A 22446-nucleotide genomic window follows, 5' to 3' on the forward strand; every position below is an offset into this window, starting at 1 on the left:
TATCTGGTACATAAAACGAAATAAATTCCCTATCTTACCCATCCCTCAACTGACCAACCCATCTCCTAACTGACAGCCTGCTATATGTTACTGTGTCCAAATGTGATAAAATCAACCTCATCACCTCAATCCTACCTAGGGTCTTCCAACACTATTCTCTCTGCCTATATGAAGTACTTTTTCCATCCGTTACTGATCTCACCCCCTTTGCCCAGTTAACTCATACTCTTCCTTTCATGATAAAAACCCAAGTGTTGCACAATTCACCAGAGCAAAGATCTGGAAACAGCCTAAGTGCCCAACAGCAGATGAATGGATTAGAAAACTGTGGTACACCTACAGGATGGAATACTATGCTGCTGTAAAAAAGAAGGAATTCTTACCATTTGCAACAGCATGGAGGGAACTGGAGAGCATTATGCTAAGTGAAATAAGCCAGTCAATGAAAGAAAAATATCACATGATCTCACTCATTTATGGATAATTAAGACCATTATAAACTGATGAGCAAAAATAGATACAGAGGCAGAGCAACATCGAACAGACTACCAAACTACAGCGGGAAGACCGGGGACGGTTGGGGAGGTGGGTAAGAGATCAACCGAAGGATTTCTATGCATGCATATAAGCATAACCAATGGACACAAGACACTGGGGGGTATGGGAAGCTAGGGGAAGGTCAAGGGGAGAAAAAAAAAGGAGACATATGTAATACTTTAAGCAATAGAACAATTAAAAATATTTAAAAAAGAAAGAAAGAAAGAAAGAAAAAACCCAAGTGTCACCTCATCAAGGATTTGAAGACTAGGTCAAACTAGATCAGATTTTCTAGTTATCCTTTTATAGAATCTTCTACTTTTAAAATATTTCTTGTATTTTAGAATTCTATATTTACTTATGTGATTATTTAGTTAATATATTTCCCCAACCAGATTTTATAAGCTCCATGTCTGTTATGCTTACCATTGTATCACCAGTACCTAGCTTGGTGCTTAATTATGTGATTAACAGTTAATAAATATTCCAAGAATTAATTTTGGGCAAGAGCATAAATTCAAACTTTTCATTCTGAAAGCTAGCAAAGACTGTCCCTCCACTGCCTTCCTCTTCCCCTACTTTCCCAGTCCCAAAGGTCTAAGATGCGTCAGGAAGACACTACAGGGTAGACGGTGACATCAAATGGAGGTAGAAGATAAAATTGCTCCTCTGTTCTAGAGATTCGTTTTAAATAAGAAGAAATATCTTGCCCTGGCAGGTGTAGCTCAGATGGTTGAACGTCATTCTGTGCACCAAAAGGTCACTGGTTCGATTCCTAATCAGGACACATGCCCAGGTTGTGTACAGCCTGACCCCTTGATGTTGCTCTCTCGCATCGATGTTTCTCTCTTTCTCTTCCTCTCCCTTCCTATCTCTCTAAAAATCAACAAAAACATGTTTTTTAAAAAAAGAAGAAGAAATCCCTCAGCCTCTCCCTGACCCAACTATAGTATCTCATGACACTAACATGTAGAAACTTCTGCTGCCTCATATTGACCAAATGACTGGCTGCCATGAGACAGGTGTGACCAGCTGCCAGAACAGACTGCTGTCACCTTAGACATTCCTTCTGTACAACAGTGTGCAAAGTGTTTCCACCATCCTCTTCACTGACCACCCTACTATGCAAACTGTTATCCAGTTCTGTGCACCTTAAGAAGGATATGGACGGATAAGAGCTTCCTTCAAAGGGTGAGTGGAGTATGTAAGTAAGGGGTCCTGGGTACAGCAACTCAGAAAAAATGAGGTTGTTTATTTATTTAAAATATATTTTTATTTATTTCAGAGAGGAAGGGACAGGGCGAGAGAGATAGAAACATCAATGATAAAAATCAATGATTGGCCGCCTCCTGCACACCCCACACTGGGGATTGAGCCCACAACCCGAGCCTGTGCCCTGCCCTGGAATCGAACTGTGACTTCCTCATTCATAGGTTGATGCTCAACCACTGAGCCATGCTAGTTGGGCAAAAATGAGGTTGTTTAGATTAGAAAGGAGAAATCCAGTGAAGAGCTCCTGTCCAGAAATGGCAGCAGACTCATTTCTCAAAACCTCAAAGGGCACAGCAAATGATGGGGAATAACATTGCAGCTCACTTTCTAATAATTAGCTAGGACCCACAATGACATCCATGTTGTGAAAGGCAAGAAGGGAGAACTGAAGACTTCTATGATCCCTCTCCATTCCCAGAGTCTGGGATTTCCAAATGTTCTTGCTATCTCAAGCCAATCTTTCATTATGATTGTTTTCTCAAATATTTTTTGAGAGATCAGTGATAGGTAGGAATAAAGGAGCAGAATTTCTCAACGCTATTTTTAAACCCTTACCCCCACTCCTGCCAACAACAATAACAACCAAAAGTTCTCAGATCCAGGGAGGCCTTGCCTAAAGGGAACCTCTGGTTTTCCTAGAATCCTAGACAAGAGGGCAATTCCAAAGTTGCTGGCTTATTTCTAGAAACAAGTCCAATTTCCATGAGAGGGAAGGAAAAGGTTTATAGCCTTAGTTTGTGCTGCTATAACAAAACACTATAGACTAGATGGCTTAAACAACAAACATACATTTCTCATAGTTCTGGAGGCTGGGAAATCTAAAATCAAAGTGCTGGCGGATTCAGTCTGGTGAGAGCCTTCTTCCTGGCTTGCAGATGGCCCACCACCTTCTTGCTGTGTCCTCATATAGCTGAGAGAGAGTAAGCCCTAGTTTCTTTCTCTCCTTATATGAACATTAATCCCATATTGGGGGCTATACCTCATGACCTCATCTAAATCTAATTACCTCCCAAAGGCCCCACCTCGTATAATTATCACATTTGGGGTTAGGGTTTTAACATATGAATTGGGGTGGGGGTGGGGCACATAAACATTCAATTCATAGCACAGTTTACGTATTTTCACCTTAGAGTTGAATGAGTTCTTTCTGAAAACCCAGAAAGTCCTGGGAATAAAACTACCCTAAAGCTACTAGTCTTATTTGAATGAACAGGAATTTTTCTGTACTTACGTTTTCTGTGGGGAAATTGGGTCATGTAGGTAAGCAAAGAGAAAATGAAAATAACCCATAATCTGAATGGAAAGTTTCTGAAATCTTTGTATTAAAAAAAGGGTAACCCTGACTGGTTTGGCTCAGTGGATAGAGCATCGGCCTGCGGACCAAAGGGTCCCGGGTTCGATTCCGGTCAAGGGCATGTACCTTGGTTGCGGGCACATCCCCCGTGGGGGGTGTGCTGGAGGCGGCTGATCGATGTTTCTCACTCATCGATGTTTCTGGCTCTTGTCCCGCTCCCTTCCTCTCTGTAAAAAATCAATAAAATACATATATATATATTTAAAAAAAAAAAAAAAAAAGGTAAGTTTTCATCTGGCCGGCATTGCTCAGGGGTTGAGCGTCGACTTATGAACCAGATCACGGTTTGATTCTCAGTCAGGGCACAGGCCCAGGTTGTGAGCTCAATCCCCAGTGGGGGGAGGAAGCTGAACTATGATTCTCTCTCATCACTAATGTTTCCTTCTCTCCCTCCCTCTCTAAAATACATATTTTTTTAAAAGGGGTAACTTTTCCAAATCCCCTCTCACCTCTGGGAGTTGGTGCCTCTGGGCCTTCTGTCTGCTCCTCTCAAGGTGCTATTCAGCAATAAGTCAACATTTGAAAGCTCAAAGGTGACCTCACAGGAAGAAGTAGAACGGTGAACCTTTTATATGCAGATGCAGGGTGCCAGGACTCTTCAAGTTTTACCTTTCTATTACACTGAGTATCTAAGCAGTTTAGTAAGGAGAGGAATACAAAAACTGGGAAGATATAGTGGGGAAAAGGGAAGCTTCCAAGTCAGATAAGCCAGTTCAAGTCCCACATCCACCACTTATTGTAGCTCCTTGCACAAGTTACTTAATCTCTTTGAACAGATTCCTCATCTATACATAAAAAAAGTCTACTACCATATTTTTCCACCTCTGAACCCATTGCTTATATTGCAATATCTATCCCCAAACCTCCAGTGTCATATTTTTCTCACTCAAATTATTATCTCCTACACATTTTCACAAAATTGTTTTTATATAGTTGACATATCTCTGAAGTCCTTGAAGATAAAATTGTGTTGCTAAATTTTACATTTTGAGGACTTGGCAGTTACCTACAGTGAGTGTGCAATAAATGTTAACTTGAAACCTTAAAAAAATAAAATTAAAAAGTCTACTTAGTAGGATCCTTGTGACATTGAATAAACTAATCTATGTAAAGTATCTGTTAACATTTAGCACTTAGTGAAGGCTCATTCTGGATTATTCCCTTCTCTGTGCTGCTTGCAGATGTTGAAATTTACTCCACAGTCAAGGTGGCTCCTTCCCTACAAAAATGGATAACTAATCTCTTAAATCTCAAATCTACAAACATTGAGTGTTTACTGTGAGAACTGCACTGGGTTAAGAAATGGGGTTGAATGGAAAAGAATGAATTTGAAGCCAAATGCAGGGTTCTAGTCCTCTAAGTGGAGAGGAAAGGAGTAAAGACATACATGGAGGTAAAGTAAAAAAATACTTGCTTTAGATAAAATAGTGGGGGGTGGGGGAGAGTCCTCTGAGCAGATAACATTTAAGCTCAAACCTAAAGAAAACAGGAACCAGCTAAAAGTGAATTGGGAAGGAGAAGGGGAGAACTTTCAGGCCGAGGAAACAGCAAGTGCAGTGTCCTGAGAAAGGAAAGTTGGCAGGGTCGACCAGAAACTGACCAAAGGCCAGAATGAAGATGGTGCCAAGTTGAAGCAGTAGAGAGGGGATAGCTCAGGGGATAGCTCACAAGTCACAAAACAGTTGGGCTGACAACGTAAATGGAAAAACTGGTGAGGTGCTCACCCAAGTAATAGGAGCTGTGGAAGACTGGTACATCCTCCTTCATCTACAGAGCCATAGGTCCTGGCTGCCCAGCTCTGCCAGATCTTCTATTTAAGAGACAGATGTCAGCCCTAGCAGGTTTGGCTCAGTGGACAGAGCATCGGTTCGATCAAGGGCACATTCCTTGGTTGCAAGCTCAATCCCCAGCCCTGGTTAGGGTGTGTCTCTCACATCAATGTTTCTGTCTCTCCCCTTCCTTTCCATTCTCTCTAAAAATAACATAAAATAAATCAATGGAAAATATTCTCTGGTGAGGATTAAAAGGGGATAGAACAGATATCTGAACTTTTAAGGAGTCATCTTCTGATTTTTAAATGTTTGTTTAAATTTGTTTAAAAAAAACCAAAACACAGTGAGCCCAACAAAACACAGCATGTTTAATATATCCTCTGAAAGCCTTGTAGGCTTACTTTAAAGCAGGTGAATTATTAAGTGCAAATGGGTCACTTTTGAGAGGTTTTGAGCTGAGATAAGATCTGATTTGTGTTTTAATAAGATCACTAAATCACATATGCTTAAAATTAAGATCTGAGACCTGTTACGCTCCAGGGCCACTTCTCCCTGACAAGCTGTACGTCCCTCCAGGCAGGGCCTTGACCCATTCATGTTTGTTCCCACAACACACTCAATAGACCCAAGCCACCTGTCTATCCTCTCCTTTCCTTGCAGCAGACCCAAGGACCCGGCTAGCTATCTTCTCCTCTTTGTAGCTGTGTCTACTCTCTCTCTTAGTTGAAGTTCTGTTTACTTCAGGCTTGGTTGCTAAGAGGAAAATCAGCTCCCAGGGTTCTATTGCAAATCACTGGGGAAACAGAAAAGAGGTAGAAATAACTTGCCCCATGGTTACAAGGGTATAGCATTCACTTGTTAATTCTGGCACCAGACAGTAACTGGATGTAGTCTAAGGCCTTTAGAATTGGGCTCTTACTCTTCAATGGGAGGCTTTGCAAAACCCAGCCCTTCTTTTGCTTTTCTGCACTGCTTCCTCCCATTCGGAGGAAGGCTTTAACTTCAGGAAGGTGAGGCTTTGCACACATACCTCAGCGGAGATCTCAGGAAGGTCACTTGCATGCCTTAATGATGTGACCTTGGGCACGTGACAAGCTCTCACCTTTTTCTAATTTCTAAAATGCTAATCACAACACATTCCTCTTAAAGGTTGTGATATTAAAATGAGATAAAGTCTGTAAAGTGAGTGGTACCTAGGTCGGCTAATGTTTGATTCTGCACCACTCAACAATGGTCCCCTATGGACATTACCTCACAACGTTTCAGGAGAATATTTCTGTAGTTCACTATTCAGGTGGTGTTGTTTTTTTTAAGTATTTGCTCTAGCACACACTTGGCCATCCCCAAAGTGACTGAGTGAAAACTGGCCGCGAAGGGGGACCCCCTCCAACATATAGACACTTTCAGAAAATGGTGCTGTGGACCTTGGGTTCCTGGGAAGCGGTAACCTTTCAGAACCCCCATGGAACTCTCACATCCTCCCTGGCTGCCTAGTTCCAAAAGGTTCATTTAGCCACGGCCGAACTAAACTTTCAGTCGTTACTAAAACTCTCTCTCCTCAACAGCCGGACGTGAGGAGTCGGTTAGTTTTAGATTGAGCACCGATTGGCTTCAAAGATACCGCCTCCTTTCACGGGGAAAGCCTATCATCGTTTCTCTACCTATGAGCGGCAGCTCTAGGAGCCAATGAGTTTCGCTTTATGAAAGGAACCCGCCCATCCCTTGTGTCGTCACTCGGCCTCCGGTAAAGTAGAATGAGGACTGAAGCTTCCTCTTAACGAGCCTAAAGGCGGGTGTTTACGTTGAAACTTGACTGAGGCCCGACCTTAAAGGGGAGGGAACAGAGTAGGGACAGGGGCCCTTTAAAACAAGGCGCGCTGGTGCCTGCCCCTTTAAGGGCGGGGCGTCCGGACGTCTGAATCTGGACCTCAGATTACCTCCCCCGAGTTTCCGTCGCAGGCTGCGAGGAAAGGCTCCTCGGCTGGGTCCGGGTGCTTGGCGGCGGCGGCTTTATCCCCGCCGGTCCTCCCCGGGCCCGGAGACACCCCCGCCCCAGTCATGCTGAGCAGAGTATGGAAGCAGCTGACTACGAAGTGCTATCCGTGCGAGAGCAGCTATTCCACGAGAGGGTCCGCGAATGTATTGTGAGTGTGGGACCCGGGTAGGAAGGTTAGGGCCAAAGGGTGTCCCGGGAGAGGGAGAGGTTGGGGTCGGAGTACAACCACCTGGGCTCAGAGCGCCCTCAGACCCCGTGCGCACCAGGGCGAGCAACGAAAGGCCCCGGCCCGTCAGAAGGACCGGTGCCCCAGCCGGTGAACCAGTAGTAAGTCGGATCCTCTGGGTAGTTGCGAGATAAACAAAGCCCATCGGTTTCCGCCCCCCGCCCAGCCCCGTCGTTCTGGGCGTGGGTCCCCTTGTGTCTGAGAGTTTGGCGAGTCTGCCCGGCTTAGACCGAGAGGGATGGATTTGATTAGGGGAGGGCTGGTTTGCATTTACTTCCCAACTGGTGTTTGTTGAAGGGGGACTTTGGTGGGACGCCCACCTTGGAAGAAGGGACTCTTGCTGGTGTGGATTCTACTGGGTAGAGATGGAGAACAACTAAGCCTCCACCATCCCCCCCCCCCCCCGCCGCCGCCGCCCCCTTATTAGTGTTTGTTAGGAACCCTGCAAGTGGAGGTTCCTAGCTAGCTATTCAAACATTTAGGGATTTCCCCTGTGAGTGGTTCCCCTCAGTGCTCTAGAGAGCACCTGGCTGCCTTCCTCCCTCCCTCCCTCCCTCACTTCTGGGCGGGGTGGGGGACACTCGGAGGCGCCAAGGAAGTCAGATCTGCCGCAGGCCTGCTTTGGACGCTCATCTCTCTCCTTTCTCCTGAGTCGTCTTCTCTGAGCTCCCCAGGGTAGCCCTCTCTTCCATATACTACATGGAAAGGAAACGAGAAAGGTTTGAAAGAATAGAAATGTTAGTGAATGGATCCATCATTCATTTTTTTCTCAGGCTGGGCTCTGGTCTGCCCTGGGCAGCCTCAGATTGGAGGAGGGATAAAGGGAGCCACTACTTCACTGAGTCTGTCCTTATTTCTGAGTACTGAAAGGTAGGAAGTATATTAGTCCGTGTGTAGAATGCCAGATCTGCTTTCAGGAATCCTTCCTTATGTGTCCCTTAGTGGATAGTCCCACATGGTGGGGTTGGGCATACGTTGAGGCTCATTGGGGCCTTGAGACAGTGAATGGCCAGAGGCCCACATTCTTAGAGAACCGGGAGGGATGCGACCTTGGACAGAGAAGCAGCCTCTTGGATGTCTCCCCCATCCTTTGGTCCCATTAGCTGAGGAATCAGTGCTGGGCAAGGACAGCCTGAAGGCTTCTGGTTGCTCCTCCACCTGGCACCAGTTCTGCTCTAGAGAATGACCTAGCCTCCGCTGGAACTGCGTGTAACTCCAGCATGCCCTTTTGAGCCCTCCCACCTTCCTATTACTTGCGCAAGCCCAGGGTGGAGCACTAGGCTGTAAAAATTCTGCAGTTCCAATCTGAGTGGCTCATTCTACTCTGCTTTCCTAATGTCAAAAGCTACAGCTTTGTCCTAGACCTCTGGCTCTCCTGGGGTCTCTATGACTTTGTCCCTCTTTGCATGGATAGCTGTATGCAGATTTCCTGTGGCGTCAGCTCCTCTTGGGGACTGGAGAACCCACAAGACTGATCCTGCCTTCTTGGACTACTTGAAATACAATAATGCCTCTTCTCAAGACTCCCTGTTTATGGAGCCAAACTGAGCAGTAGCTCTTCCCCTGAGCAATAGCAGCTAACCTGGGGTAGGGTGGGATGCATGCATGTGCAGAGTAACTTGGCTAAGCCCTGCCTTAACTATCAGTTGGAGGTCCAGTCGCCCAGAGGCATGGGACAGGCCTTGAGATGCCTGGCCCTAGAGTTGGGAAGTCACTTGAGGTAGGGAGCAGGGATTGACTGCCTTTAAAGAGGCTGATGTTGACTCTTTCCCCCTCCCCACCTGGGAGTCTGTGCTGTGGGACTCTTTCCCTCTTCCCACGAAAAAATTTAAAATAAAAAATAAAAATAAAAAGAGGCTGATGCTGACTCTAGAAACTTTGTAGATATTGGGCCCCAACTAAGTCTTCTTAGGGGCAGAGATTAAATGAGGCTCTGATTTGGCCCAGAGCATACCTGATCTTTCAGGGCTCCCTATTGATTTTTTTTTTCTTTTTTTTTTTTCCTATTGATTTTTAAGAGAGACAGACAGCAATTTGTTCCACTTATATTTTTTTAAAAAAATATTTTTATTGATATCAGAGAGGAAGGGAAAGGGGGAGATAGAAACATCAAGGATGAGAGAGAATCACTGATCGGCTGCCTCCTGCACACCCCCTACGGGGGATTGAGCCTGCAACCCAGGCACATGCCCTTGACTAGAACCGAACCCAGGCCCCTTCAGACCGCAGACCAACCCTCTATCCACGGAGCCAAACCAGCCAGGGCTGTCTGCTGCTTCTTAAAGGCTCCTGAGGCCTTGACTAGAAGGAAGTAACAGGGAGAAACTATGCAGCCTTGTTTTGGGGAAGGGACCCCATGGGGCTATGGAATGTTCTTAGAGTTTCTCATCCCAGCTCATGCTCTGCCATAGATCTCAACACTTCTGTTTGCGACACTCTACATCCTCTGCCACATCACCCTGACCCACTTCAAGAAGCCTGCTGAGTTCACTACAGGTACCTGTGACTTCCCTCCCTTCTGCTTGTCCTCTGCCAGTGTTCCCGTTGCCATGGAGCCAGCCTCAGGAGAATGGGTCTATGGCGCCTGCTGGGAAAGGAGAGGTGGCTGTTGTGGCGCCTTTGCCTCTTCTACCTCCCTACCTCCACAGGCAGGGACAGTGTGGTATAGTGGAAAGTCTAGGTAGAAGTGTCCACAACCAATAAAGCTGCTGGGCAAGTCCTATAACTTTTCTGGCCCTCAGTTTCATCCTTTCCAAAATGGGCCTAGCAGTCTCTACCCAGTCCATTGTTATTATGTGGACCAAAGAGATGGTTAATATAAAAGCCCTCTGTAAACCTAAAGTGGGCAACTGCAAGGTGAATGTTATCATGGGCACAAGCTCTGTCACCTCCTCTCCTAGTGCTCCCACACCCAGGACCAGAGACCTCCGTGACCGCTGGGACCCCAGGACCTGGTGATGGTGGCCTTTCTCTTTCCAATCTGTGCTCAGATTGGAGCTTTCCTTCCTGTAGACATTGTGTGACAGGGAGGTAGGAGGGGCATCCACACACTTGCCTCAGCCTGTTCAGATCATCCTGTCCTGGCCCTAGCCTTTCTTCCCCTCCATGAGCCCCCACCCAAGAAGGCAGCTACTCCTCTGTGTAATTCTCTTGGGAACTTTCTCTGTGAATCTCCCCCCCCCAACCCCCGCCACTGCTTGCATTTCTCTGCTGCACCCAGCCACTGATGTAACCAACCTCACAGACCAGTTGTTTATCATATTTTGAGCTTACAAAAGAGGAACCTGTGATGGGGAAGGAGGGAAGTGAGGGAGTTTCTAGCCTGTTCTCTCTCCACCTGGGGCCACTGCTACCTTGGCCGGAGAACAGGTTGTGGGGTTATAGCATGAGCTCTCCCAGAGCCTCCTGTCCAGCTCTGCCTCTCTGGGCACAGGCCCTTCTTTCAGGGGGCAGGGATGGGGAAGGAAGGCACGCTGCAACACAGATGGTTCCCAGAGCTGCCCACTGATCTTCTGCTTCTTCCCCATGCCTCTGTCTTTTGTAGTGGATGATGAAGATGCCACAGTCAACAAGATTGCGTAAGTGTTGCTGCCTGAGCAACTGGCACCAGTTACCTTTAGAAGCTGAAATCCAGTGAGGCCCTGGAGCTGGCAGAGAGAGTGGGGTGTCACAAAGTAAAGAGAGAGTTTCTGCTTCCATCCTACTCCTGGCTTCTTCCAGCTTTACCCTACCCTCGGGATGCTTGGAAAAGCTGCTCTTCCTGTCTCCCTGGTTAGGCCAGGAGCTCCTGGCATCCTCAAGGCCGGAACTGTCAGCTGGGGCTTGAGTCACCAGAAATGACTTCAGCTTGGCTTCACCTCCCAGCATCCATTGGGAAGGGAGTAGGGTAGGATGCAGATTAATGAAAACATCAGGGGATGGGAAGATAGAACCCCTGGAGGGGAGGTGTGCTTGAATCTAAGGATGGACCTTATTCCAGACTGCTGTTATTCACTAGCAAGTATAGAGAAAGATATAGTGATGACTCCTCTGGGTCAACAGATTTTAAGAAGGCAACCATCCCCCCTTGATGGACCAAATAAATAAAGTGTCCCTTCTTTTCAACTGATGCAGCCCCGCACACAGGCCTTAGCTATGAAGTTGGGTTTTAGCTCCCTTTTCCCCCTTTGTCCTAGAGCTTCATTCAGGGCATAGCCACATGGGGTGACCCTGCTCTTATGCGGGCTGAAGAGGCAAGCTCAGAAATCCACATCTCTGATTAGAGAAGCCAGGCCTCTTAGGTTGGCATTATGCCTGGTGCACCCTACGGGCATGTGTGGGAGGATCACATTCCTGAGGACGTCTGGGCAGGTGACATGGCAGGTGACCAGGCTCCCATAAATGCCTGAGATGTACTCATCCCATGTGCCAAGGCTTCCCTGAAGGTAAGGACTAGGGCTGGGGGGCAGTGAGTGGAGCCCCAGCTGATGGCTCCTTCCCTGGTCTGTCACTGCTAGTTGGTTCTAGGAGAAACTACAGGTGCCTGCAGGGATGAATGGGGGTTCTTGGACCCAGGGAAGTGTCTGAGCTAAGCAAGGACTCTATCTCTCGTCTACCCAGGCTCGAGCTCTGCACCTTTACCCTGGCAGTTGCCCTGGGTGCCGTACTGCTCCTGCCCTTCTCCATCATCAGCAATGAGGTGTTGCTCTCACTGCCTCGGAACTACTACATCCAGTGGCTCAACGGCTCCCTCATCCATGGTGCGTGACTCCTGGTTTACAGCTTGGGATGGCGATAGGGAGCAGAAAGTGTCAGGCAGATACAGAGAGCCTTGTACTCATTAGGCATAATCACCCCATCCCCAGCTTCCCGATCACATGATCAGTCCCCAGTGGGTTGGGCCACCCTTTTCTGACCACCGCTGCCTTTCCTTTTTTTGCTCTAGGCCTCTGGAACCTCGTTTTTCTCTTCTCCAACCTGTCCCTCATCTTCCTCATGCCCTTTGCATACTTCTTCACTGAGTCTGAGGGCTTTGCTGGCTCCAGAAAGGTGAGTGAGTGATGAATCAATCAATCCAAGCAGGAAACACAATGCCACTCAGATGTTTCAACTAAAGAGATTTTAATGAAGAAACTATTTATAGAGGTATAGTCAGATTTGAGGAGATCAACAAGGAGTTTGAGGCACTAGTAACATCAGGAAGTCATTACCACCATAGGCTTGTCATTACCACCAGAGAGAAAAAATAGCTTTTGGAACCCAGTTGAAGCTGGGGAGGTGCAACCACCCAGCAGAGGAGCTGTTGGTCCTTTCCATTGGGCAAGCCGAACAGGAAAACCAAGGGCAAAGGGCTTGTGTGATGCAGACCTCAGGAGTCAGCCTCCCAGGGCAAAACAAGGATGGGGAAAGGACCCAAGGAGGGAGGTTACAAAGGAAAAATATCGAGAACGGAATGGATATTCTGGTTGTGGGTAGGAGGACAGAGTGATTTAGCAGAATAAGAGGGAAATGCTTTCCCCTTTCTCCTGAATCCAGTCCTCTGGTTCCCCTAGCCAGGCTGCCATTCCCAATGTTGCCTTCCTTCCCCACACTGCCCCGACGTTGTTGGTAGTTCTCTCCACCCACACCTATTGCCTTCTTCCATAGGGTGTCCTGGGCCGGGTCTACGAGACAGTGGTAATGTTGATGCTCCTTACTCTGCTGGTGCTGGGCATGGTGTGGGTGGCATCAGCCATTGTGGACAACAACAAGACCAGCAGGGAGTCACTCTATGGTGAGAGGGCCAGCTTCCTTCCCACCCTCCAGGCTAAGTGGCTCATCAGTTGGCAGCTGTTCCCCTTCCTGGATCAACTGTATCCCTCTGAGGTGGAGAAGATTGAGATCATCTAAACCGTTAGACTGACCCTAACTGGTTTGGCTCGGTGGATAGAGCATTGACCTGCAGACTGAAGGGGTCCCAGGTTCGATTCCAATTGGGGGCACATGCCCAGGGTTGTAGACTCAGTCTCCAACGGGATGTGCAAGAGGCAGCCAGTCAGTGATTTTTCTCTCATCATTGATGTTTCTATCTCTCTCTTCCTCTCCCTTTTTGAATTCAATAAAAATATATATTTTTAAAAATAATAATAAATAAACCGTTAGACTGAAGTTTCAAAATGATGGACTTCAGGCCAAAACCAACCTGCAGGAATGTCCCATTGGGCCCATGCAATGATTTAAAAAACATATATGAGTCAGTTGCCATATATATATATATATATATATGTTGGGAGGTTTCACATTAATATCCAGATCTCTGACTTTGCTTGACAAGGTTGAGGATCTGGCCACACTAGTCCTTGGTGACTGGGGCCGAATAACAGTTGTGCCCTTTAGGTAGGGCTTAGGATCTCGTTTGCTATAGTCCCTGCCACTCCCCCTTCTGTGACACAGGCCAGCTTTCCTGATTTGCATTACTTGCCTAACCCCTCTAGGTTTTGTATTGTCTCTGAGGCCTGTCGTCCCAGTAAGCAGGAAAAAGTTGGGCTGACTGTACTGCTTTTTTTACCCTTAGACTTCTGGGAGTACTACCTCCCCTACCTCTACTCCTGCATTTCCTTCCTTGGGGTCCTGCTGCTCCTGGGTGAGTGTTCAGGGTCTGGGAGATAATGGGTAAGGTCCTTGGATCGGAACCACAAGGGTGGAAGGAGAGGGAATGGAGGGGTGGTGAGGGGAATGATGGAGAGAAGGGTCTATCAGGTGACTGGCTTCTGTCTCCACAGTGTGTACTCCGCTAGGTCTCGCCCGCATGTTCTCGGTTACTGGGAAGCTGCTGGTCAAGCCGCGGGTATGTAGTACTCCTTGCCTTTTGGTCCTGTGGGGTGAGCTTCCTGACAAGCTGGAGCCAGAAAATAAAACAACCCTATGATTGTGTGCTGCACACCTTGCAGAGGGCCATAGCCTTTGTTGGCTCCTATATCCTCCACCCCCATCATCTGGAGCTGCTTACCAGACATACAAAGCAGAACACAAGGCAGTCAGGAGGGATGGATAAGTTGCTGACCACAGGGTAGTGAATAAGGGGTAGGGGAAGGAATGGGATGATAAAGCCCTGGGATGAACAGGGTGCTCCTGGGGCCCTTGGGATCTGGGAGCCCCTGACTATTATTAGTCCCTCCCTTTTCCCCTGCTCCCAGGTGCTGGAAGACCTGGAGGAGCAGCTGTACTGCTCAGCCTTTGAGGAAGCAGCTTTGACCCGCAGGATTTGCAGTGAGTTGCAGTTCTTCCCAGGTGGGATGATAGGCATGCATTGGGCAAGGGCAGCACCATCTTCTCTGCCCTCAGATCCCACCTCCTGCTGGTTGCCTTTGGACATGGAGCTGCTGCACAGACAGGTGCTGGCTCTGCAGACACAGAGGGTCCTACTGGGTATGTGAGTTAGTAGGGATGGGAATACCTGGCTTTCCTTAAGAATAGCCTCTTGTTCCAAGTCTGTGCTAACCGCTTCCCATCCCTGCACAGAGAAGCGGTGGAAGGCTTCAGCCTGGCAGCGGAACCTGGGTTATCCCCTGGCCATGCTGTGCTTGCTGTTATTGACGGTGGGTATACCAGCCTTGATGAGGGTGGGGAGTAGAAGGCCCTTGAATAATTTAGGCCTTCTTAGGGAAGAGGGAGGAGATGCAGGGACCTGGTTATCTTCAATCATAGTAGTTACCTCTTACTGAGTGTCTACTTTGTGTCCTGCCCTGTGCTGAGCACATCAATCCCAATTTTGTAAATGAAGAAACAGGGAAGTTAAGGAGTTTACCCAAGGCCACAGAGGGCCACTGAGTAGTTACCCAGGCTTGCTGTGGGTGAAAATAAGGGTTGAAATTCAGTCTATCCCCCAACTTGCCACAACCTGGACTTGGGAATAAGTCTTATCAATCTGGAGGACGAATCCATTTTCTACTTAGCTTTTTTGCAATTCTTCCACCTGGAGTGGGTGTATCTTATAATACCCTCAAAGTGCTCTGTTGCTAGCACCAGCCTCGAGGAGGTCCCATACAGTGCTTGGAAACTGAAAATGTTGGAGCAGAGTATCTGCTTTTTTATTTATCTTTATTTTTTTTTATTTTTAAGCATATTTTTATTAATTTCAGAGAAGAAGGGAAAGGGAGAGAGAGATAGAAACATCAATGATGAGAGAGAATCATTGATCAGCTGCCTCCTGCATGCCCCCTACTGTGGATCGAGCCTGCAACCCCGGGCATGTGCCCTTGACCAGAATCAAACCCAAGACCCTTGAGTCCACAGGCCAACGCTATATCCACTGAGCCAAACCAGCTAAGGCTGCTAGGTGGGTTTTTTTGTGTGTGTTTTTTTAAATAAAATTTGTTTTGTTGATTGATTTGGGAGAGAGGAGAGGAAGGGAGGGGAGAAAGAGAAACATCAATTTGTTGTTCTTATTTATGCTTTTATTGGTTTATTCTTGTATGTGCCGTGACCGGGGATCAAACCCACAACCTTAGCATATCGGGATGACGCTCTAATCAACTGAGCTACCTGGCCAGGGCAGAGTGTCTGCTCTTAACATGTAACTCTGGATACTGTTGTGGGCTGGGGCGTGGATGGGAATCTGTGACCTTGCCTCACACAGGGCCTGTCCGTGCTCATTGTGGCCATCCACATCCTGGAGCTGCTCATCGATGAGGCTGCCATGCCCCGGGGCATGCAGGTACTGGGCTGCCCTCCCCCATATCTTTTGGGGAGGACCTAAGAAAAGCTGGAGTGAGGGGCAGAAGCTGAGGCCAGAGGGAAGGCTGGGCTGGGTGGTGCTGATTGTGGAGAGTGCTCCACTGTGATACTACTTCATTTCTCAGGATGCCTCCCTGGGCCAGGTCTCCTTCTCCAAGCTGGGCTCCTTTGGTGCTGTCATTCAGGTTGTACTCATCTTGTATCCTTTTGTATTTCTGAATGTCTCCTTTGGGGCTCTGGGCAGACTTGTAGTAGGACTGATGGGAAGGGGGCAAGTAAGTCTTCACCAACCTGAGGTTCAGAAATAAAGAAAAGACTTGATTTTGAAAGGAGGTCTGGGGGAAAGCGACTTATTCCCTTTGAGATGAGGCATTAATCCTTGGGAGCTGGCCAGTTCTTCCCTAACCCCAGTGGCAGTTATCTGATGGTGTCCTCGATCGTGGGATTCTACAGTTCTCCACTCTTCCGGGGCCTGCGGCCCAGATGGCATGACACAGCCATGACACAGGTAATTGGGTTGGAGTAGACGAGGTATCCTGGAGGCATGCATGGGGACTAGATACTGGCAGTTCTGCTACCTCACCTCCCCTTTCCTTACTCCTCCCCAGATAATCGGGAACTGTGTCTGTCTCCTGGTCCTAAGCTCAGCACTTCCTGTCTTCTCTCGAACCCTAGGTAAGTAGCAAAAGGAGATAAGGGAATTGGCTTCTTTTTAGTACCTACTAGTGCTAAGCAGACATTTTATATACATGTTCTCCCTGAATCCCACAACAAACTTATGAGAAAGTATTATGCCTATGATACAGATCGAAAAACAGGTTCTGTTATTTCTTCTTTTATTGTTGATTTTAGAGAGAGAGAAACATCGATTTGTTGTTCCACTTATTTGTGCATTCATTGGTTTACTCTTGTATGTCCCCTGACTGGGATTGAACCACAATCTTGGCATATATGGACAACACTCTAACTAACTGAGCTCCCGACCAGGGCTAAATATTTTTTATTTTAAAGATGAAATACAGAGAAGCTAATTAATTTGCCCAATTTTATAGCTAGTTTGAGGCAAGGCCAAGTCAGGCTAGAACCCTTGTCTCCTTAATCCCAGTCCAGCGCTTTTTGCACACACCAGGGCATCAAATAATACACTCAGTCCTTCTCCTATCTTTGGAACTATGATCTAGAATTACCTGGTAGAAATTTTTTAAAATGTAAGTAGTTCACTCCAGGGTAGTATGAGAGTTATAGGTAACCCCCCACACACACTACGTCATTTTCCATATATCATACATGATTTAAATTAGTTATATTTGGACACTCTCTTGAGCATGCCTGTGCTCTCTTTTCTCAGGTGTGTACTTTTGCTTTCTTTCTCCTAAACTCCAAGGGTCCCCAGGATACTTGCAACCAGGAGAGCAGTGGGCAGCAGCAGCTTATCCCAGGCTAACCCCCTGAATCTGTCTCCAAGAACTCTCCTTTGGCCTCTGTAACTTCCTTTTCCTGAGTCCATGCAGCCCAGCATGACTCACTTCTGTTACTTTGACTTCCTTTCCCAAGTCTAGGCAGCCCAGCCTAGGCTCCCTCCTGTTACTGTGATCTTGTCTCTTCTATTTTAAGTCTCCTTTTTTTCACTGTCCCCAGCTTTTTTCTAATATATATTATACTAGAGCCTTGGCGCATGAAATTCGGGCGGGGGGGCGGGGGCGCGGGGAGAAGTCCCCTCAGCCCAGCCTGCACCCTCTGCAATCCGGGACCCCTCAGGGGATGTCCGACTGCCGGCTTAGACCCGATCCCCAGGATCGGGCCTAAACCGGCAGTCAGACATCCCTCTCACAATCCTGGACATAATCACTCACCTGGCTCCTAAGCGCTGGCTCCTAATTGCTCACCTGTCTGCCTGCCTCATCGCCCCTAACTGCCCCCCCCCACCCCCCGCCAGCCTGATTGCCCCTCACTGCCTCTGTGTGCCAGCCTGATTGCCTCGAACTGCCCCCCCTGCCGGCCTGGTCGCCCCCAACTGCCCCCCTCTGCTAGCCTGGTTGCCCCTAACTGCAACCCCCACTAGCCTGGTCAACCCCAACCGCTACCCCCCCACCGGCCTAGTTGCCCCTCACTGCCCTCCTGTTAGCCTAATTGCCCCCAACTACCCTCCTGCTGGCCTGGTTGCCCCCAACTTCCCCCCTCTGCTGGCCTGGTCGCCCCCAACTGCTACCCCCCGCCAGCCTAGTCGCCCCTCACTGCCCTCCTGCCAGCCTAATTGCCCCCAACTACCCCCCTGCCAGCCTGGTCATCCCTAGCTGCACCCCTCCCACCAACCTGGTCACCCCCAACTGCCCCCCTCTGCCAACCTGGTCACCCCTAACTGCCCTCCCCGCCAGCCTGGTCACCCCCAACTGCTACCTCCCACTAGCCTAGTCACTCCTCACTGCCCTCCTGCCAGCCTAATTGCCCCTAAATACCCCCCTGCTGGCCCGGTTGCCCCCAACTGCACCACCCCCCCCGCCAGCCTGGTTGCCCCCAATTGCTATCCCCCTGCCAGCCTGGTTGCCTCTTACTGTCCCCCTGCTAGCCTGATCACCCCCAGCTGGCCCCCTCTGCTGGCCTGGCTGCCCCCAACTGCCCCTCCTGCTGGCCTGGTCACCCCTCACAGCCCCCCTGCCGGCCTGGTCGCCTCACACAGCTGCTGTTCAGTCATTTGGTCATCCCTCACTAACCCCTGCTGGCCTGGTCATAGGCAGCCATCTTGTGAGGGTGTGAGGGTTAATTTGCATATTGCCTCTTTATTGTATAGGATAATGACTAGAGGCCTGGTGCACGAAAATTCATGCACTGGAGCAGGGGTCCTTCAGCCCGGCCTACCCCCTCTCACAGTCTGGGGGCCCTCAGGGATGTCCTACTGACGGCTCCCCAAGTGGGGAGCGGGGCCTAAGCCGCAGTCTGGCCTCCCTCTGAAGGAGGTGCCTAGGCTGATCATGGAAGGGCGCCACCCCCATTACCCCACTGCTACCGCCACTGCCGGCTGTGGCGGCTGCGAGGCCTGAGCCCCGGGCCTCGCAGTCGCCAGGGCTCATGGCCTGAGCCCCGGGCCTCGCAGCCCCTGTGGCTTTGTCCAATGGATGTCCAGGAGACGTCCATCCTAATTAGCATATTATCCTTTTATTAGTATAGATGTTTTATTTTACCTTATTTATTGAATTTATTAGGGTGACATTGGTTAATCAATGATATAGGTTTCAGGTGTATAATTCTATAACATATCTGTATATTGTATTGTGTGTTCACTACCCCAAGTCAAATCTCCTTCCATCACCATTTACTCCCCCATACCCTTTTCTACCTCCCCCCAACCCCTGACTGTCCCCAGCTTTAATAAATGTACTCTCAAAATCAAAAATCAAAAAAATAAATTAGTTCTATTTGGTTCTTAAGTCCACACTCTTTCCCCTGTAGCATTTATACTTAAACCATGAGGGTTTAGTAGTACACTAGGCTTGTAGGTCCATCAGTTAGTTCCTTTCGGTTGGAGTTAAGTGGAGGAGGGCCCCAGAAATCTTATTTGATATTATATTATTAAAGGCTCAGCAAGAGTTAAAATACTCCTGGTACATATAGTGAGTGCTTTATGGGAATTATTTAATTCTAACAGTCCCATTATTTCCTCTACTTTATAGTTGAGTAAACTGAGGCACAGATGTTTAAGGAATTTGTCCCAAATCACACAATTAGTTGAGGTGGAGTTTGGATATGAACCATGGCAGTCTGATCAGAGTCAGAGCTCTTAGCCTCCACACAGCTCTACCTACTAAAAAAATACGAGTGACTAGCTTATAAGTTCCTGACCCAGGAACAACTGGTGGGCCCAGATAGCTCCTTGATATACCTGGAGCCAGAGGGGAACCTATCGAAGAGCATGCCAAACTCTGGCAGGGAAGTTGAAGCAAGCCTAGCTGCTGGCACTTTCTTCACAGCCCTGAACTCCTCTGAGACAGAGCTTGGGATGTAGGAATAATTAATAGTAAGAGAGGCCAGTGTTAATATCCAAAATATATAAGGAACTCATACAACTTAACAAAAGGAAGACAATCCAATTAAAAAATGGGCAAAGGACCTAAATAGACACTTCTCCAAAGAGGACATACAGATGGCCAAGAGACATGAAAAAATGCTCAAAGTCACAATCATCTGAGAGATGCAAACCAAAATGACAATGAGGTACCATTTCACACCTGTCAGAATGGCTACCATCAACAAACCAACAAATGACAAGTGCGCGAGGATGTGGAGAAAAGGGAACCCTAGTACACCGCTAGTACACTACTTCTAGTAGATTGGTGCAACCATTATGGAAAACAGTATGGAGTATTCACAAAAAATTAAATATGGATCTGCCATTTGACCCAGTGATCCCACTTCTAGGAATATATCCTAAGAAACCTGAAATACCAATCAGAAAGAATCTGTGCACCCCTTTGTTCATAGCAGCACAATTTACAACAGCCCAAGTGCCTATCAGTAGATGAGTGGATAAAAAAGCTGTGGTACATTTATACCATGGAATACTATGTAGCATTAAAAAAGAAGAATCTTTTACCCTTTGAGACAGCATGGAGAGATCTGGAGAGTATCATGCTAAGTGAAATAAATCAGTCAGACAAAGACAAGTATCACATGACTGCACTCATATGTGGAATCTAAGTAACAAAATAAACTGATAAATGGAATGGATCCAGGGACATGGAAGAATGGAACAGAGTGCAGAATCCCAGAGGGATGGCGGGGGAGAGTGGGTGGGTGGGTGGGTGAGACCTTGAATGCATAACCCATGGACTCAGACAGAAGGGTGCTGAGGGTCTGGGGCGGGGACGGCGGGGATGGGGGGGGGCTGGAAGGGATCAATGGGGTGAAAAGGGGGGACATATGTAATACTATCAACAATAAAGAATTATTTTTTAAAAAATAATAAAAAAATAAAATCCCCCCCCCCTCAAATAATAGGCCAACTTATCAGTTGCAGTGTTGAGATGTGGCCACCAGGAGGCAGCAGAAAGCTGGGCTCTGAGCCAGGGCGGGGCTGGGATGCCCACCTTCTATCCTGGTCTTTGTATTTCAGGACTCACTCGCTTTGACCTGCTGGGTGATTTTGGACGCTTCAATTGGCTGGGCAATTTTTACATCGTGTTCCTCTACAATGCAATCTTTGCGGGCCTCACCACTCTCTGTCTGGTGAAGACCTTCACCGCAGCTGTTCGGGCAGAGCTGATCCGGGCTTTTGGTGAGAAGGAGTGGGAGTCACAGGCTGGTGGGGTGGAGCCCTCTGGAACAGTGGTCTTTCCAGCAAGGGAGATGGCAGGCTTTCTGCTTTACTTGTAACATGCTTCATCCATTCATTTTGTGGTTTGGTTGTCTTATCCCAGAGGTCTGGACATATGTCCTACTTTTGACTGTCCGCCTTCCCTCTTTTCCAGGATTGGACAGACTGCCATTGCCTGTCTCTGGTTTCCCCAGGGCATCTAGGAAGACCCAACACCAGTGACCTCTAGTTGGGGGTGAGAGGGAAAAAACTGGACACTGCCATCTGCTACCCAGTCCTGAAGCGACACCAGGAGTGGGTGATCCTTAAGACCTGGAATCTGAGAGGGGTGGGTGGCAGAGGGGAGCTGAGCCATCTGCACTGTTTGCATAATCTGAGCCAGAGTTTGGGACCAGGCCCCCTTGTTTTTCCAGATTTAACTGTGGGCCTTAGCATGGGGCGGGACTGGGTGACTTGGGTCTGGCTCCTGGTCCCAAATCCATTAACACATCAATCTGCCTCACTGCTATTCCAGGCCATGCCTGTAGCCATGTTTACATGATTTGATGTGCAATAGGGTTGGGTGGGGACCGGGGAGGGACCGAGCAGGGGCAGATGTGGGGGGCAGATTGTCTCCCTTGCCTCTGGTCCAGAAGAACCTAAGCACTGTGTTATCCTGGAGGGACTTTGGACCACCAGAGAGGTGAGGATGTGGGAAAGAAAAGGCCACAACCATCAGCAATAAAGTTGATCCCAAGGTTTGCTTTGGTTTTTTTAAAAGGCTCTCTGTGTGTTTATTTGAATAGCCTTGCTCTCCCCCCAAGTCCTGAGTCTTTCAACTGAGAGAAACAGAAGGGTTCTGTCCACCATCCTTTCCCTTCCCCTCCATCTGCATTCTTAGTGTTCTTTGAGGACTTGGGTCTGGTGTTAGGCCACACAATTAGGCAGTTGGGAACTCCTCTCCCTTAGCCTAAAGCTGACTGGTCCCCTGACTCTCCTTATACTCATGACCTTGTTTATGTGCCTTGGTTATTGGGGGTAGGTAGGCATGGGTGTAGGAATAGGATAAGATCCCCTTGTATACACACACACACACACACACACACACACACACACACACACACTCAGCCCTGTCCTCCCTGATTTGACTATTGGATGTGGAATAAAAGAAGTGGCTAGCTAACAAAGGTCTGTGATCTACCTCTGAAAAGAATCTAACTCCATCTTTCCAGAGGCTATCAGTGCTTTAAGTACTATGCAAGCCCCCTGCCACGTTGGGGCTAGGGACAAGGTTTCTGCTCAGGGTTA

General features: G+C 48.1%; 1 protein-coding gene across 4 annotated transcripts; it reads left to right on the top strand.

Annotated features, from left to right (window-relative positions):
- Positions 1-6753: 6753 nt before the first annotated feature.
- Positions 6754-21921, top strand: LMBR1L (limb development membrane protein 1 like). Of its 4 annotated transcripts, XM_036299770.1 has the most exons (18): positions 6759-7079; positions 9569-9653; positions 10058-10111; positions 10702-10735; positions 11757-11896; positions 12082-12185; positions 12783-12909; positions 13690-13758; positions 13898-13962; positions 14312-14384; positions 14460-14543; positions 14637-14713; positions 15754-15831; positions 15977-16050; positions 16269-16359; positions 16460-16526; positions 20959-21120; positions 21314-21921. In XM_036299770.1, the coding sequence occupies exons 1-18, from the start codon at positions 7008-7010 to the stop codon at positions 21379-21381; spliced, it is 1524 nt and encodes a 507-aa protein (XP_036155663.1). In that variant the 5' UTR covers positions 6759-7007; the 3' UTR covers positions 21382-21921. The 4 variants fall into 4 exon arrangements, with proteins under 4 accessions (XP_036155661.1, XP_036155663.1, XP_036155662.1 ...); XM_036299768.1 differs by having other exon boundaries at positions 6754-7079; positions 14312-14543; XM_036299771.1 differs by lacking the exon at positions 10058-10111 and having other exon boundaries at positions 6766-7079.
- Positions 21922-22446: the final 525 nt, after the last annotated feature.

This window comes from Myotis myotis, unplaced genomic scaffold (assembly GCF_014108235.1).
Source record: "Myotis myotis isolate mMyoMyo1 unplaced genomic scaffold, mMyoMyo1.p scaffold_m19_p_3, whole genome shotgun sequence".
NCBI classification, from domain to species: domain Eukaryota; kingdom Metazoa; phylum Chordata; class Mammalia; order Chiroptera; family Vespertilionidae; genus Myotis; species Myotis myotis.

Bases quoted from the DNA above. Each gene is read 5' to 3' on its own strand.
- LMBR1L (XM_036299768.1), top strand. From the start codon at position 7,008: ATGGAAGCAGCTGACTACGAAGTGCTATCCGTGCGAGAGCAGCTATTC. The intron at 16,051-16,268 runs GTATCCTTTTGT...CCCCAGTGGCAG, and splicing joins ATTCAGGTTGTACTCATCTT to TTATCTGATGGTGTCCTCGA. The intron at 21,121-21,313 runs GTGAGAAGGAGT...CCTCTTTTCCAG, and splicing joins AGAGCTGATCCGGGCTTTTG to GATTGGACAGACTGCCATTG.